Source organism: Chanodichthys erythropterus, chromosome 15 (genome assembly GCF_024489055.1).
Source record: "Chanodichthys erythropterus isolate Z2021 chromosome 15, ASM2448905v1, whole genome shotgun sequence".
NCBI classification, from domain to species: domain Eukaryota; kingdom Metazoa; phylum Chordata; class Actinopteri; order Cypriniformes; family Xenocyprididae; genus Chanodichthys; species Chanodichthys erythropterus.
In genome coordinates this window covers 33,556,396-33,574,357 of record NC_090235.1, presented here as the reverse complement: position 1 = coordinate 33,574,357, position 17,962 = coordinate 33,556,396, and the positions used below count along the sequence as shown (strand labels likewise).

At 36.3% G+C, this 17,962-nt stretch overlaps 1 protein-coding gene across 5 annotated transcripts in view; it reads right to left on the bottom strand.

Moving 5' to 3' along the window:
- Positions 1-17,962, bottom strand: part of tmem222b (transmembrane protein 222b) — a 38,216-nt gene that overhangs the window by 2,326 nt on the left and 17,928 nt on the right. For 2 of the 5 annotated variants that reach the window (XR_010897279.1, XR_010897280.1), the window contains exons 3-6: positions 14,340-14,371; positions 12,453-12,549; positions 12,082-12,212; positions 2,764-3,077 (exon numbers count right to left, since the gene is read on the bottom strand). Coding sequence is in view for 3 of the 5 variants with exons in the window: in XM_067411444.1 (XP_067267545.1) it covers positions 2,990-3,077; positions 12,082-12,212; positions 12,453-12,549; positions 14,340-14,371 (348 nt within the window). In the remaining 2 variants the exon portion in view is untranslated. Of the gene's footprint in view, positions 1-2,379; positions 3,078-12,081; positions 12,213-12,452; positions 12,550-14,339; positions 14,372-17,962 lie in introns of those variants that run through there. The other 3 variants (XM_067411444.1, XM_067411445.1, XM_067411443.1) reach the window with 2 other exon arrangements.

The window sequence follows — 17,962 nt, the reverse complement described above, 5'->3', positions numbered from 1 at the left end:
TAAAGCCTTTAAATACAGTATTTACTGTTATTACAATAAAAATAATGTAATATTTTTGAGGGCCCAATCTGACTTAAGGTTTGTTTTTCTTTCTGATTATACACCAGTCAGATCTATTTAAAAGTATGAGTGAATCTCACAAAAACAGGCCATTTTCATCCAAAATTAGAAGGAATAATACATATATTTTGTATAAAGAAAATAAAGCATGTTATTAGGATAATTAAGATTTTTATGACAAATACATCCTCTCAAAAAAGACATGTTAATTCATAACACATTTTTTTGTGTTATTTATGACACATTTTGTGCACATAATTGACACAAATTGTGTAAATATAACATTAGTGTGTAGAAAATTAGCAGGAATAACACATGGTTGAGTTAAAAGTAACACAAAATGTGTTGTCCTTAACGAGACACACACAGGTGTGTTAAGATATAACACAATTTGTGTTGTTTTTAACACATCTGTTTTAAGACTCCCCACCCCAAATTTTCATTAATTTATTGCCGCTTTTACTTAATATAGATTTACTACAAATAACTATAAATACAATACAATATAATATTTTGTTCTTATGGTAGGAAATGTGCTTAATTGGCATTTAAATAAGGCTTCATTTTCTTTAAACAAAAATAACTTTGACATTTTTGATTTCGAGTCAAAATAATGCGCATGACATCATACCTGGATCATAAATCATATTATTATAAATGTGTATGTGTGTGTCTACGTGTGCCACACAATGTATGTATTGTGTATGTATGTGTATTTATATAACACACACAGTATATACATTGTGTATTGTGTGGCATATACTAGATTAGGCATATACTGCCATTATACCCTTTGATATTTCCTTTGGAAACAACGTTTGGAAGCATTAAACATGTCATTTCATAGTTCATGATTGAAAGAGTAAAGCTTTCAAACAGAACATTCAAAATTGCTGCAATGTGAATCAAGTGATTCTCAGGACAACAAAGATTTATTAATGGCAACATGACATCAAAATTATGACCTCATTTATTTTCCTTTGCTCCTAGTCTTACTGTGCAGGATTAGATTACGATCATGTCTGTCTTTGTAATAATTCCTCAAATTAACTGACTTAATGTCCTTTTTAAGCTAGTCAACAATGTGACTTGTATACAACCCCTTGCATTCAAGTCGGGCTCTATTCTGCTATTGGAACACCAATTCCCAATGGATAAAAATCAAATCCCAGCCTACATTTTTTTTTCCCCCTAATTGAATATCCTGTTTCACTTTGGAATATGTCTCATTCCACTTTAAGCAAATAGGTTGAGAATGTCATTTTGTAATGATTTATGCAATATAATAATAGTAAATTAATAAAATGACAGTAAATTATTTAATATAATAATAGCTGGCCAGGCAGTTTTATACAAAGAATGTTTTTAAATCTATAATGCAAACACGACTTTGCTTATACATTAATTATCAATTCTTCATATGCAATTAGATTTTTTTGTTTAAAAACAATTACACTTTAAAGCATGCCAAGCTGCAATATTTAAAGCAAAATCTATATTTATTGATGGTAAGCCTTGCCAATAAAATGACTGAAAGGTTACTCTTAAAAGGTTAGTTCACTTTCAAATGAAAATTACCCCAAGCTTTACTCGCCCTCAAGCCATCCTAGATGTATATGACTTTCTTCTTTCAGATGAACACAATAGGAGGTATATTAATAAATATTCGGACACATACGAGCTTTATAAATGGCAGTGAGTGGGATCAACGACTATGAGATAACGAAAGTGTCACCATCCACATCCATCCATCATAAACGTACTCCACACGGCCCCGGGGGGTTAATAAAGGCCTTCTGAAGTGAAGCGATGTGTTTGTGTAAAAAAAAAACAACAACAAAAAAAACATATTTAGCATGTTATGAAGTAAAATATCTAGCTTCTGCCAAACCGCCTTCCGTATTTTATGTATGAAGAAAGTGTAAAACTCTTGCAGTTCAAAAAGCTTACACTATGTCCTACGCCTTCCCTATTCAACTTATGGAAAAAGCTTAACTGATGCAACACCAGTTTCATTTGTAATTTGAATATGGAAGGCAGTCTGGTGGAAGCTAGATATTTTACTTCATAACTTGTTAAATATGGAAGCATTTTTTTTTAATCAAATGCATGACCTTATTAAGCCCCCGGAGCTGTGTGAAGTATGTTTATGATGGATGGATGGATGTGGATGGAGGTACTTTCTTCAGCTTCATACTCAATGGTCCCGTTCACTGCCATTATAAAGCTCAGATGCGTCAGGACATTTATAAACCGATTGTGTTCATCAGAAAGAAGAAAGTCATATACACCTAGGATGGCTTGAGGGTGAGTAAAGCTTGGGGTAATTTTCATTTGAAAGAGAACTAATCCTTTAAATGAAAAATATTAAAATTGATAATTAAAATAAGCTTTCATATTTGTGGTAAGAATTTTAAAATTGAATCCATCTTCCATTATATTTCAATATATAATGCACTGTTTCTGCAATAAACTATGTTCTTAGAAAGAACACAGCATCATTAGAAATTCATATTCAAGTTCTATTTAAAATATAAGACAATGTATATAAGACAATATAAGTTATAGTGTTACTTTTCCTAAACAGCAGTTATAGTTTGGAGATCAAAATCTGACCAAACAATAAATGAGCACCATAACCCTCAAGAGAGACACCAAAGTCATGCCTTCGGAAGACAGGTTTTTGAGAATAGCGTTTCTTACATCACCACAAGACGTTGAAGCCATGGTGTATTTGCTGTCTCTACCCTACGACAAAGAGGTTTAGCATTTGATTTTTGATGTTGAGCTCCTCTACGCTTTGAAGAGCTGGACTTCAAGTTGACATTCATTGGAGTCCCCCTTAAGCTGAAGAAATGGGTCCCCGATGGGCACTGGACTTTGTGCCCACTCACCCTGAGCCGCCCCGCCTCTATCTGATCCTGCGTGGTCATCGCAGGTTTAGAGACAGGGCAACAGCCAGGATGACGCTGGTTAAGATGCAGAATGGAAGCCAGGTCTTCAGGAAGCCTAGGCAACTGTAGAAGGACAGAAAAAAAATGTCTGTGAGAGGAACACAGGAAGTGAGACAAATTTTAACCAAAGATGAAAAAAATAAAAGAAATATTCTCATATGCTAGTGGTGCTTGTCTGTGCAAATAGTGCCAGCATGATGCAAAGGTTTTCTGGGTGGTCTCTGAATGGTTTGTATAGCCAAGGCTTTGTTGTGCTGTTGGTGGCTGCTATGCTGTTAAGAAGGTGTTCTGACTGGTTGCAAGTATGTTATAGTTGGTTGCTTACTGGCTCCAAGTAAAAAGAGCCCAGTGTGTATTAAGAAAGTCATGAAAGTTTAGGGTTAAGATTAAAGGATTAGTTCACTTTAAAATGAAAATCACCCCATGATTTACTCACCCTCAAGTCATCCTAGGTGTATATGACTTTCTTCTTTCAGACAAATACAGTCAGAGTTGTATTAATAGACACCCTGATGCTATCAAGCTTTATAATATCTGTGAACGGTGTCACGAGTTTGACGCTCAAATAAGTGCATCCATCTGTCATAAATGTTCTCCACACATCTCCGGGGGGGTTAATAAATGCCTTCTGAAGTGAAGTGATACATTTGTGTAAGGAAAATATCCATATTTAACATGCTATAAAGTTAAATAACTACCTTCTGGCCAAACTGCCTTACAGATTCTACTTGCGTCTAAAGGCCCTTTGAAAATGAAATTCGCCACAATGGCGCTCGTGAAATGAAACAATAGATCCCTATGGAGACTTGCACACTGGCCGCGAACATTCGCGGCATGAAAAAGCAAGGATTTTTTTCCCGACCTGTTGATTTTTTTTTTCCCCGTTGCTCCGCAATGAAACAGGCCATCCAATTAGGTTTTAGCTTTAGATCACGTGCATGGAGCAGCTGCTGTTGCAGAGGAGGGCAAGAGTGGTGGCGCTGTTCGAAAACTATAGTGTAAACAAACACCGAAGAAGAGTATCCAGGAGGAGATAGTTATTGGTATCTAAGAACAGATTTATTTTCACATGTTCTTTATACAGAATATCATTTCTATTAATTACGTGATCACTGTCCGTTTTCTTCCATGTGTGCGAGTGTTATGATTATGAGAGCACGTTTTAGATCTGTCAATCATATAATCATATCTCCTGCTCTTCTGTAAATAAAAATTGAGAGAATATGGTTATGACAATGTTTTCTGTGTTTTTTTATGCAATTCATGGCATTTTTATAACAATAAAGGATGTTTATGACAAATGATAAGCAAATTTAGCAATCTATTATAAAACATACACAGAATGCATGTCTACCCATTATCAAATCAAAACCCACTTTAGATCATAATCAGAGGTTGTCACAATAACTTGATGATGGTTTAAAGTACATTTTGAACACATTAATAATCATATACATTTTGAAATGTAACTTGATGCTAATTGTACCTCTAATTATATTTTAAGATGTATTCTTGTATGCATTAGATAGTTTGTGTTTCTAATGTAGTACCAAACTTTATTTATCTTAATTTAACACTGTATAATATACAGCGGACGATGTTAAAGCCATATATACGAGACGCCTATATAAGGAAAAATGCATTGTTGGTCGGCGCCACCTAGCGTGCAGGCGTGAATTAGCAGAAGATGATCAGTCGTTTCACGTTCAGTGTGAAAGGTCTGTTCTTCCGTGATTCTCCTCGCTTTTCCGTGTTGCGTTCAGTGTGAAACGGCCTTAAAGTGTAACTTACGCTTCAAACTCTTGACCCCTGTTGACTGCCATTATAAAGCTTGATAGTGTCAGGGTGTTTATTAAAGGTCCCCTAGAACTTTTTAAAAAAAGATGTAATATAAGTCTAAGGTGTCCCCTGAATGTGTCTGTGAAGTGTCAGCTCAAAATACCCCATAGATTTTTTTAAATTCATTTTTTTAACTGCCTATTTTGGGACATCATTATAAATGAGCCGATTCAGGGCTACTGGTCCTTTAATTCTCGTGCTCCACGCCCACGGAGCTCGCGCTTGCCTCGAACAGTGCATAAACAAAGTTTACACTGCTAATATAACCTTCAAATGGATCTTTACAAAGTGTTCATCATTATGTGAGTATTGTATACGGTTATATTGTTTTCATTTGATTCTGAATGAATTTGAGGCGGTGTTCCATGGCTAACAGCTAATGCTAAACTGTTGGAGAGATTTACAAAGAATGAAGTTGTGTTTATGCATTATACAGACTGCAAGTGTTTAAAAATTAAAATAGCGACGGCTCTTGTCTCCGTGAATACAGTAAGAAACGATGGTAACTTTAACTACATTTAACAGTACATTAGCAACATGCTAACGAAACATTTAGAAAGACAATTTACAAATATTATTGCTCTATCTGCCATTTTTCGCTATTGTTCTTGCTTGCTTACCTAGTCTGTTGATTCAGCTGTGCACATCCAGACGTTACTGGCTGCCCTTGTCTAATGCCTTTCATAATGTTGGGAACATGGGCTGGCATATGCAAATATTGGGGGCGTACACCCTGACTGTTACGTATGTTGAGATTCGCCTGTTCTTCGGAGGTCGTTTAAACAAGTGAGATTTATATAAGTAGGAGGAAATAATGGAGTTTGAGGCTCACTGTATGTCATTTCCATGTACTGAACTCTTGTTATTTGACTATGCCAAGATAAATTCAATTTTTCATTCGAGGGCACCTTTAATATAACTTTGATTGTATTCGTCTGAAAGAAGCAAGTCATATACACCTAGGATGTCTTGAGGGTGAGTAAATCTTGAGGTAATTTTCATTTGAAAGTGAACTAATCCTTTAAGTACACTTAATTGGCCTTTTATTTAATTAATATTGTCCACAAGTAGGGCTACTTTTTCAATTTATACTTAAGATTTTAAGTGGAAGTGCACATTCAATACAATTAAGCACCCTTCTTTTTCACAAGGTTGGTGATGCTTGCCTAAAGCAAACTCCATTAATCACAGGCAAAATGAACAAATGGTGAAAAAGAAGACAAATTATTATTGTGATATCCCATTACATTCCCCTAAACAGCACATACAATGTTTGTTGATTTAACAATATAAGATAAGAATATGCTGCAGAACTACAATATGTTGCAAAGTGGACCACACTTCATGCTGATAGTCAAAATTCTGGCTCTGTCTGACTTCCAATTACACTACATTCTGATGCAACCACAACAATGTGCTTCCACAAGTTGGGGGACAAAATAGCTGCATCATGAGTTCATACCGGCAGTTCGTTTTTAGTGACTGACAGTAGAATTCTCATAATAAACAGTGATGGATGCACACTGAACACTTTGGGCCATGAGAAACATGCACTCATTGCAACACTTTCAATTACACCTGGGTGCCTGTGAGAGACGCCATGACAGTCTATCCTTGTGTGAATCCCTCTCACTCCCTTGGGGCCAATGCACATGCATTGTGTTCTCAGACAGCAACCAGTAGTGTGAAAAAAGAAAAGTTGTGTCTGAAGCAATCCCTTATTAGACTTGAGTGGACAGCTTCAGGTGCCATGTAGATGCCTTTTTAGCTGACACCCAAAACAGAGCACCGGGTCCAATTTCTCAGTCCTATAATTATGCAATCCTGCAGCAGAGAGGATTTAAAATCAAATTTAGGATATAAAATGGCCACAAACACAGATAGGTGGAGTGATACAAACAATGAAAAGTTCCAAAATCTCTTCATTCATCCATGATTAGCACATGACATAACAGAAGCATGTGGCACTTTCTACTAATGGATACTACCTCTCATTTTTTTATGAATAACATTGCCCAAAATGACCTCACTTCTAGAATCTAGAATTAAATGCCATCTGATAGGCTAAAGGCCTAGATATACCAGAAGCAAAGTCAATGAACTGGTTTGGCATCATTTCGAAAAAAATCAGGCTAAAGCAAAGTTTTTTTTAGGAGTTTGTTTCGATCCAAATCTATATGCTTTCTTAAAGGGGGACTCTATTTCAGTGATATTTCAAATCCACTGTTTGGAAGTTAGTCGGGCCGAGTCCAACAACAAACATCTAACCAATCAGCATCAGGGGGCGTATGACGGTCGAGGAGAGAGAACGAGCAAGAGGGAGATTTGAAAATGAGAAAAAAAAAAAAACTGCAGAATGAGAAATGGGACACAATACAAAACGGCTCAAAAGAATATCACTGGAATGAAGGTTTATGCCTGGGCAAGTGCTTTAGGAAACGCGTTTATATTAGAAAAGCTTTTAATTGTCTGGAGCTGCTGTGCTGTTTGCGACTAACAACGAACACTTTGTATTTACTCGTGTGTACTGTATGTTCATTTTTATGCTTCCTTGTCAATCGTTCATCAACTGCGCTTTATTTTTAGTGAAGCATTTTGTTGCGCTTCAGGTGTGATAAACAGATATCCACTTGCATTGTGTAACAGCGGCCAGATGTTCTGCAGTTAAACCACTGCGCACTTACGGCCGCTAGAGAATGCGGTGTTTAGATATGTTTACATCCAAAGTTGCGTATTTAACTTATGCACAAATTTCAATATTGCATAAAACATTTGCGAATAAAGCAGTGTTTCCATCCAGAGAGAACAAAAACGTCACTTTCTGATACACTGGCGCTAAATATCACTAAGAAAAATTAACGTTTCTGCAGTAGAAGCCACTGTATATAATAATTTTCATTTTTTGTTGTGTGTTTACTTTGTTATTGAGAGGAGAGTCAGCAGAATATATTAACATTCATATAAACACCGCACTTAGTGTGGGTGATGTTAGGATGTTCGCTAATAGTATACCGGCGCTCAGGTAACTTATTTATACCCCAAAGAGAAGAACGAAAAAGAACTTTGCCTTGAGTATACAGGGGCCTTAAAGGGATAGTTCACCTAAAAATGACAATTATCCCATGATTTACTCACTCTCAAGCCATCCTAGGTGTATATGACAATCTTCTTTCAGACGATTGGAGACATTTTTAAAAGTATCCTTAGTCCTCCAAGGTTTATAATGGTTGTGAATGGGGGCCTGCATTTTGGAAAAAAAAAAAAAAAAAAAAAAGAAAAAGAATCCATCCATAATCAAAGTAATCCATACGGCTCCAGAGAGTTAATAAAGGCCTTTTGAAGCAAAGCGATGCGTTTTTGTAAAAAAAAAAAAAAAAAAAAAAATTAATTAAATTACAAATTTATAAATTCAATTAACTAGCTTCCAGTGGATGACCATACGCATACTGTGCAAGTCGATTTGGGCGGAACAGCAACCTTTGACCCGAACGCAATGATGAACATGGAGGTGCAGAGGATAGAACAAAAAAACGGTCACGAATTAGAAGTCTAAAATGAGAAATTTTTATGAGAAAAATCAGAGGATTTCGATATAAGAGAAAAAGAGCTTGAGTTTGTTGCCCAGCCATATTCGTTTGAACCGTGAGAGACGTCTAAGCTTGCGATACTCATACATCCTGTGTCATACATCGTGTCATGGGTTACGCATTTGGTGCAAGTCGAGTTGCGCAGTATGCGCACGGTTGTCCGCTGGAAGCTAGTTATTTTAATTTATAAAGTTTTAAATATGGATATTTTTCTTACAAAAATGCATCACTTCACTTCAAAAGGCCTTTATTAACACTAGAACTACCAAGGCAGTCATTTTGACCGTTTTAAAGATTTGCAATGTAATAACTTTGTTGAAATAAAACCCATATAACTACAGTTCCATGACTTTTCTTAAATTAATGTAAATTTTATTTTAACATTGTTATTTTATTAAAATTTCAAAACACAAAAGAGTTCTGAGTATTTCTACCTTGAATGGCCATAGCGGTCAATTTGACCGCACATATTGCAGGTGTATCTCCTCAGCGCTTTTTCCTGCTGTTAAAGATGTGCATAGCTGTTGCCTAGCAACCTTTCTCTGGCAGTTTTGTATGCTTTTGATAAGCTAAAACTTAGCTTTACCGTCAAAATGGCAACAAGAAAGAAAATGACTGTCACTGAGGTTTTATCCTTGCTTGAGAACATTGATGATGCAGAGTCTGATGGAGGAGCAGAGAGCGATGTCTCTTGACAGTTCGTCTGACACTGATTCTGAGGTTCTGAGTCCTAATATAACAGAACTATTTATTCATTCTAGATTTCATTAGAGGCTGCATAAAATTGTTTCCGATTCGTGTGGTCCAAACATTTCCGATAATGCTAAAGCATTGTAAACTCCAAAAGTCAAAATGTATTGAATAAAGACAGATGTAATCATTTCCAAAATTCACAATATGTTTTTATCTAACGAAATATTCTGCTTCATTTTATATTTGTTGACATTTTGACTTTCAAAAACAACATTTTAACTGCGGTGAAAAACTTTGATCTCCAGCTTGCCGGATGCAAATTGCGGAAAGCAAATTGCGGCATGCGCTTTTGTGGGAGGTCTAGTAGCTCTTACACAATAATATCACGAACATATTATATTATGTATGCTTAAATTACCCCACATTTTTCATTAAACATGACCATAGAAGCTTTGAAGTAAATATAACATGAAAAAAATGACATTCACTGCTGTCTGGTATGAACAGTCAAAATGACCGCTATTGGCAGTTCTAGTAGTTATAGAATTCCGGTAGTGCTAGTGTTAACCCACTGGAGCCGAATTGATTACTTTGATAATGGATGGATGCAGTATTTTTATTTATTTTTTCCAAAAAAGGGCCCCCATTCACTACCATTATAAACCTTGGAGGACTAAGGATATATTTTAATTTATCTCCGATTGTGTTCATCTGAAAGAAGATAGTCATATACACCTAGGATGACTGGAGGCTGAGTAAATCATGGGATAATTTTCATTTTTAGGTGAACTATCCCTTTAAGTCCCCATAGTCTCATATTTGTTGACACAGTAAGTAATAATAATCAGACCTCAAGATCTGCTTGACAATTACAAGAATCCCTGTAATCCATGGGATTAAAAAAATTATTGTTTATGTTTGTTGCTTATTCAATTTAAGGTTACTATGAGGTGCACTTTATCGCCTTTATTAAAACATACTACATCTAAACTTAGAGTTGAAATGATAAAATACACTGCAGTGGTGCTCTACTTTAGGTCTGTAGGTTACTTATTCCAGAAGCATTACCAGGGAGTGTTTTACTAGACAGCACTTGGATGGCAAAATATACTGCAAAAATGAAACATTGCACTCAGTTGGATCATTTCAATAAATTGATTTGTGTGCCCACATAATTTTTCCCGCAATACATAAACATATTTCATTAATTACAACAATTCTAAAAACAAAAAAACAAATACAACAACAAAACAGGCCTAATTATTCAAATGTGGTGATTCATCACAAAGTTTTGAACTTACATCCAGTCTACACTGCAGTGCCGATCATATTGCAGTAAAAGTGAATAGAGCCCATTATAATCAGTGATCCTCAATTGATTGTTTTTCAGCATTATCTGATAGTTACACTTTTGAAAAGATATTCCCCCACCTAAACAGCTTCAGTGTAATTATCTACTACACAAACGTTTGGGGTCGGTAAGTTTTTTTTATTTTTTTTTTATGTTTTTTGAAAGTCTCCACCAAGGCTCTATTTGATCAAATACAATAAAAAAAAAAAAAAGAGTAATATTGTGAAATGTAAATATTTTACCATTTAAAATAACTGTTTTCTATTTTAATATATTTTAAGATGTAATGTATTCCTGTGATGGCAAAGATGAATTTACAGCATAATTATGTCAGTCTTTAGTGTCACATGATCCTTCAGAAATCATTCTAATATGCTGATTTGCTGCTCAAGAAACATTTCTTAATTTTATCAATGATGAAACAGTGCTTCTTAAAGGATTAGTTCACTTTCAAATGAAAATTACCCCAAGCTTTACTCACACTCAAGCCATCCTAGGTGTACATGACTTTCTTCTTTCTGATGAACACAATTGGAGAAATATTAATAAATATCTTGATGTATCCAAGCTTTATAATGGCAGTGAGCGAGACCAACAAGTATGAGCTGAAGAAAGTGCATCCATCCATCATAAACGTACTCCTCACGGCTCCGGTGGGTTAATAAAGGCCTTCTGAAGCAAAGCGATGCGTTTGTGTAAAAAAAAAAAAAAAAAAAAAATATCCATATTTAAAAAGTTATGAAGTAAAATATCTAGCTTCCACTAGACCGCCTTCCATATTCAACATACGAAGAAAGTGTAAAACTCTAGTAGTTCAAAAAGCTTACGTTACATCCTACGCCTTTCCCTATTCAACTTGCGGAAAAAGTTTAACTTTTTAGATTTTTTTTTTTACGCATCGCTTCAGAAGGCCTTTATTAACCCGCCAGAGCTGTGTGGTATATGTTTATGATGGATGGATGTGGATGGATGCACTTTCTTGAGCTTCATACTCGTTGGTCCTGTTCACTGCCATTATAAAGCTCAGATGTGTCAGGATATTTATTAAATTATCTCGGATTGTGTTCATCAGAAAGAAGAAAGTCATACACCTAGGATAGCTTGAGGGTGAGTAAAGCTTGGGCTAATTTTCATTTGAAAGTGAACTAATTCCTTAATATTTTTGTGCAAACTTATGCATTTTTCATGATTATTTGATAAATAGAAAGTTCAAACAAAAGTATTTATTTTAAATAAACCTTTTGTAACATTATAAGACATTTCTAACAGTCTTTACTGCCAATTTTGAATTTAATTTTTGACATTTAATGCATCCTTGTTGAATAAAAGTATTTATTAAAAAAATAAGGACCCCAAACTTTTGAAAGGTAGTGTACTTATTATTAGTAGCCTGGTGTGTAGCTACAGTAACTATTTTTTAAAAAGATAACTTGTCATAACTTGAGTCTAGTCAGATATAATTATTAGTAGCTTGGTAGCCTATTTGTGAAATTGCACAAATTACACCAACAAAAGATTTCCAAATTTAGAAATCCAATCAAAGCACAAACACTAATATATTTGAAAGCAACAGTGTGAACAGCTCTATTAATCTCACCTGACGTGTTTGCCATGAATGAGTGAGAGTAGGCAGAGATTCACCATATTCCACGAGGTGCTGTTGTCATAGCGCATCAAGTTCAGTGCCATGGCAACATGTGAGTGACAATTGTCACAACAAAGGTTGTGCTGCAGGGAAAGCAGAGATAACCGTCAGGAAATAAGCAGCAGTTTTTCTGTACGGATGCTCAAAGAATCCATCCCCCTCCCCAACCTCAATCGTTCTGTAATAAACTGTCACATGAGATATCAACATAAGATTGCAAGGAAGGGACCATTTCCAGTTTTTGATTTTCTTACTGTAGTTCATAACTGTACAATATGGATTTCAACACTTTTAATGTGAAATAGGGAAGAAACACATATTACCATTCTCTGTTTATACTCTTCTGATGCATTGTGAATTGCTGTGTCCCACACGTTAGATCCACTGGCATATACTTTACTTGCATCCAACATCCAGTACCTGGCAATAAAGCAGATAAACACTGCATGAAATGCATGGCCAGTATGTATCTTGAAGCACATGCATCAGAAAAAGCCTAACCCCACAATGCAGTTCAACAAGCCAAGTAATTTCTTTTATAACCACTGTTGGAGGACCTTAAAGGTGACTTAAGTTAGGCTATGTTCACACTGTCAGTCCAAATCTGATTATTTGTATATATCGAATTGGAATCTGATCTAAATTATTGACTGTCCACACTGTGTATCGCAACTGTTCGGTTCAATTTATATGTCCTGTGGTGCTCTTTCATATCTGCATTGGGTTTTATAGCAATGACATTGCGTTTAGTAGGCATATGCCAAAAACAACAACAAAGGCAACAGGGAGGTGTTTGTATTTATAACATGACAATGTTAGCTGCCACGTTGGACTACTGCGTCTTTGTGCACAGCTTTATTCCATTCTGTCATCTCCGTCGCTATCAAAATTCATCTTGTCTTCATTATATTGTAATTTTATGCTCGACTGGCACTTCGTAACAACACAACCTGCAGTATCTGCAGTGACTTTCAACATGTTTCCTATAACATCGTCTGACATGTTTACATGGTGTGAGAAAGTGACAAACCAAGTGAAATCCAATTAGAGCAGTCAGACTGAAATGGATTTCAGGAATGCGATTTGAATAGTATTTCAAACCACATATGAATATAGCTCAAAACGGATTGATAACATTTTGCTAAATATGATAGGATTCCAATTGGATATGCACAAAAATCGGATTTAGACTGACAGTCTGAACATAGCGTAATTTCTTGGATCATTAAAGCTGCAGTCCGTAACTTTTTTTTGGTTAAAAATGATCCAAAATCTATTTTTTGAGCAAGTACATGACCAGTCAGTGTTTAAAACTATCTTCTTACCTTAGCCCGCTTCACAAAGTTGAACTTGTAATAATGTTTTCTAATTCGCATGATACTAGTAGGTTTCCAAGGGAAATTCGAGCATATAGCCATTCGTCTTTGCGTCATTACGTCACGTCTGTTTATATAAAGAAGATGTCCCAGCTAGTAGGCTGTATCGCATGTGCTGCAGGTGACGGAAAATGTACAGCCTTTTCTCACAGCAGCTGGAATAATTAAACTTATTTTGATGGTGGATTTTATGGTATGACAAATGGGCAATTAGAGAAATTGAAGTCTACAGGTAACGCTAATATACATAGTCACGCAATGCTGATGTTTTTAACATGAACAATTTGAAAACAAAGTATAACAATAATAATAATTTGCACGGTTTGATGTGATATGAGCTAAGTGATCATTAGATTTAATCAACATTGGTAGCTGAATTTATTGTAATGCTTCTTTTTTTCAGTTGGTCAGAACAAAAGTGGGAGATTTGTTACTTGCTTGTTCAAATGACATTTTCCGGTGAAAATTCTTATTTTGGTCATACTTCCAAGACTACAATCTGTGATTCCGAAGTACCTGCACAGTATCCACCGGTTTGGTGACTGACAGGCACACATTCTCCTCAAAGCATTAGATTCATCCGCGCTGAGGAGCCATTCCGATGCACAACCCACGTAAAGATGATAATTCCGCAAATAACTGCAATTGCAGGTTTCAACAGAGATGGCGATAAAGAGGCAAAACTTACGGACTGCAGCTTTAAATACTTTCTTGTTTCCAAGCTTAATATACAGAGAGAACTAGAAGTAAGCCATTCATAGTTTGATTCCCCCCCCAAAAAACTAAAAGTGCTTTGAGCATGTTGACCAACCCAACACAGGAACATTGACTCACTTTGTTGGTCTTCCGAATGCCATGTTGTCTTCCTGCAAGAGCAGCAAAATAGACTGTTAATTAACTCTGTATGTGCGTACAATGTAACAACTAACCACAACAAAGCTCTAAGCATAGGTGTTTTGTTGTTGTTATTTTTAAAGAATTCATTACAGATGTATGAATAATTCATTATTATTCCATGATGTTTTCATCATGGAATAAAAAAAAAGGTAATTAAGACTTAATCTCACAATTATGACTTTTCTCCCTTGAATGTATGAGTTTAAATCTCACAATTCTGAGGAAAAAAAGTCAGAATTACGAGATAAATAGCAGTAATTACAGCAGTAAGTTTATATCTCACACTCCTATTTTTTTATTTTTATTATTATTCTGCTGCAGAAACAAACTTCCATACATATCCCTCTTTCCTGACAGACATCATTGTGAATTCACACTTCTTTCTGTAGGATCCAGTATTCCAGTGAGATTTGTATTACCTGGAGCTATCCTGGAGCATGCCACTCATCTCAAGTAAGTTTATTGAAATCAGCTATCTTTGCTCAAGGCAGCTCAATTCTGCTGCCAGGCCATGTGACTAATGACTGTAGAGCTGCAGCTGACATCATGATGACAGCACTAATTGCCTGACAGCACCACAAGACCAGTAGCAACAAAAAGCCCCTTCAATAGCAACTCTAACAAGTTCATTCAAGTCCATTCAAATCTATTTCAGTCTTTAAATAGCACTACACAATCAAACAGCATCTACTGTAACATTTAAAGAAATATTAGTGTTTTAAATATTGCTTTGTCAAAATTCATTGGACATATATATTTTTTTAATTTCTTTATATTACACATTGGACCCGGTTTGGAAAACGGATAGATGGATGATGCAGCTGTGGGTGGCATCTTCAGCATGACCCTCACAGTGCATTATGGGCATTCTCTAATTATGGGATTGAATGAGCACATTCAATTATGTCCACTATGGTTTTGGTCACCACTACAAATGGCTGTCCCCTCAAATTGTGCCGTATTTAAAGGGTTAGTTCATCCAAAAATGAAATTTATGTCATTAATGACTCACCCTCATGTCGTTCCAAACCCGTAAGACCTTCATTCATGTTCGGAACACAGTTTAAGATATTTTAGATTTAGTCTGAGAGCTTTCTGTCCTTCCATTGAAAATGTTTGTACGGTATACTGTCCATGTCCACAAAGGTAATACAAAACATTTATTCAGCATTGTATTCTCTTCCGGAATCCTTTCCATTGAATTGATTCCATTGAATTGATTCCATTGAATTGATTCCATTGAATCCTTTCATCTGTCGGCGTTGGTAATGCACTTTTATAGTTGTTTTTGGCGATTAGGACATCCGCAACATGCACACTTACGCACCATTTAAAAAAAATATAGCAATACCAAAATACAAACAATGTAGAATAGCTTGAATACAGCGTGCGTCTCCCTCAGACTGTAAACGAAGCTTGGGTGCACCGGATAACACGTCAGCAGCGTCACTGCGGAGTCGTGAACCTGGATTGATAACGGACCCGGAAGAGAATACAATGAATAAAGTCGTAGTTTTTGTTATTTTTGGACCAAAATGTATTTTCGATGCTTCAAAAACTTCTGATGTCACATGGACTACTTTGATGATGTTTTTATTACCTTTGTGGACATGGACAGTATACCGTACAAACATTTTTAATGGAGGGACAGAAAGCTCTCGGACTAAATCTAAAATATCTTAAACTGTGTTCTGAAGATGAACGGAGGTCTTACAGGTTTGGAAAGACATGAGGGTGAGTCATTAATGACATAATTTTCATTTTTGGGTGAACTAACCCTTTATGGGTACAGGGTGCAATTTCAGACACAGCAATCGTCTCCTAAAAGAAAGAATCGATTCTGAACTGCAGAAACAAGTTGTCAGTAATTCCAGTCCTGCTAGAATGGTTGCAAACCAACGTATGTTTTTAACACATTTACAAAATGCCAGCCAATGGTCTTCATTGGTTGCCTACTTTGACCTGCCCTCAAACACTATAGTCATACCTGAGGCATGGAAGAATGATTTGTGTTGTCGACATGTAGAGAAGACGCCGTTTTCTCCACTGAAAAAGCAAATCCATTTTGCATGGATGATGCGCTTCCAAAGGATGAGGACTTGCATTCAAATTGACACGGTTAAAACGACGACATCGTTACTGTTTTTATCACTGTGTATACAAGTGCTGAGGAAGCCTCCGAAGCTGAAATTCAGATATGGTAATGAGTGTTTCACCCGGGTATACTTTGTTTTTTTTTTTTTTACACATACGCAAGTGTACGTGCAAAGTCGAACGCACAGCCTTGCAACTAATTACTGCAAAAAAATTAAATGCGCATGTGCAACCTGCGCGCACAAGGAGGAGTGGTTGCAAAAATCCGGTGGTGCGTGCAGTACACTTCTGATGACAAAATTTGCGTCATGCACACTGTACGCTGACCCTTGCGTACGCGTAAAACATGAACTATACTTTAGGCTTCAGCAGTAGACCACATACTAGGCATTTCTCAATGTCAAGGAAGGATCCTCGGAAGCCAGAATTTCAAGGATGCTATGTCATCGACATCCGTCGAAGGACTGTTCCCATGTCGAGGATCCTCGGAATTTCAAACAAGGACTGAGTCCTTCGTTCGAAAAATAGCCCACATACAGGAAAGGATGCATATGTGTAGCCTTCGCGCTCTAAAATCACCCACAATACTATGCACACATATGTTAGCGGACAATATGCTTTCAAATGTAAGTATATTTACGTTACCAAACATTTGTTATAACTGTAGTAAATATGTCAGATAAATAAAGTTTAACTTTTAAATGCCAGTACAAATTACTACCGTATTGATATTATAAATTATACAAATATAAATTACGTTATTGATGGCTAACTGAACCGGACCGTCCTTTAAAAATTGTTAGCTTGGTTGCCGTCACCGGCATTTCTTTTACCTTTTCATTGACGTAATGATGCAAAGACGTGCACTTGCTAGTCTGTTCCATTTACGTGTTCTCCGAATGCTAAAGAGGAGCCTCGCCTAGCCTCTGAAGGAAGTGACTTGGAAGGACCAGTCCTGCCAAGGAAGTATCCTTGACATTGAGAAACGCCTACAGTATGCGCTTAGAAACACCCTAGCAACCATATAGCAATGTGGTAAAAAACACAAGCAACCACATAGCAATGCCTTAGCAAACACCTAAAACACCTAACTGTGGCAACATATTTTGCATGTGCAAGCATCATATACACAATCTTCTTAAATGTAATAATCAAGAAATAGTTAGTTTCTAAAACTCTGAACTTACTCTAAACTAACCTCAACCCACATTGCCCGCTCATTCCACATGCGAGATGTGTTTTAGTCCCTGTCAGCCACAAGCGGAGTTAAGTGCAGCAGATTGTAGTGCACTTCAATGTGTGCTGGCCCATATCACCGCAGGTCAAATAACCACATCCTCTCATGTAACCGGCCTCGCTCTACCCAAGACATTTCACTTTTGCTCCTGTCTGACAGAGATCTGTTTTGTCACGGTTTTCAGATGCATTGTTTCCTTCTTGTCACGTGTTCTTTGTTTTGACAGTTG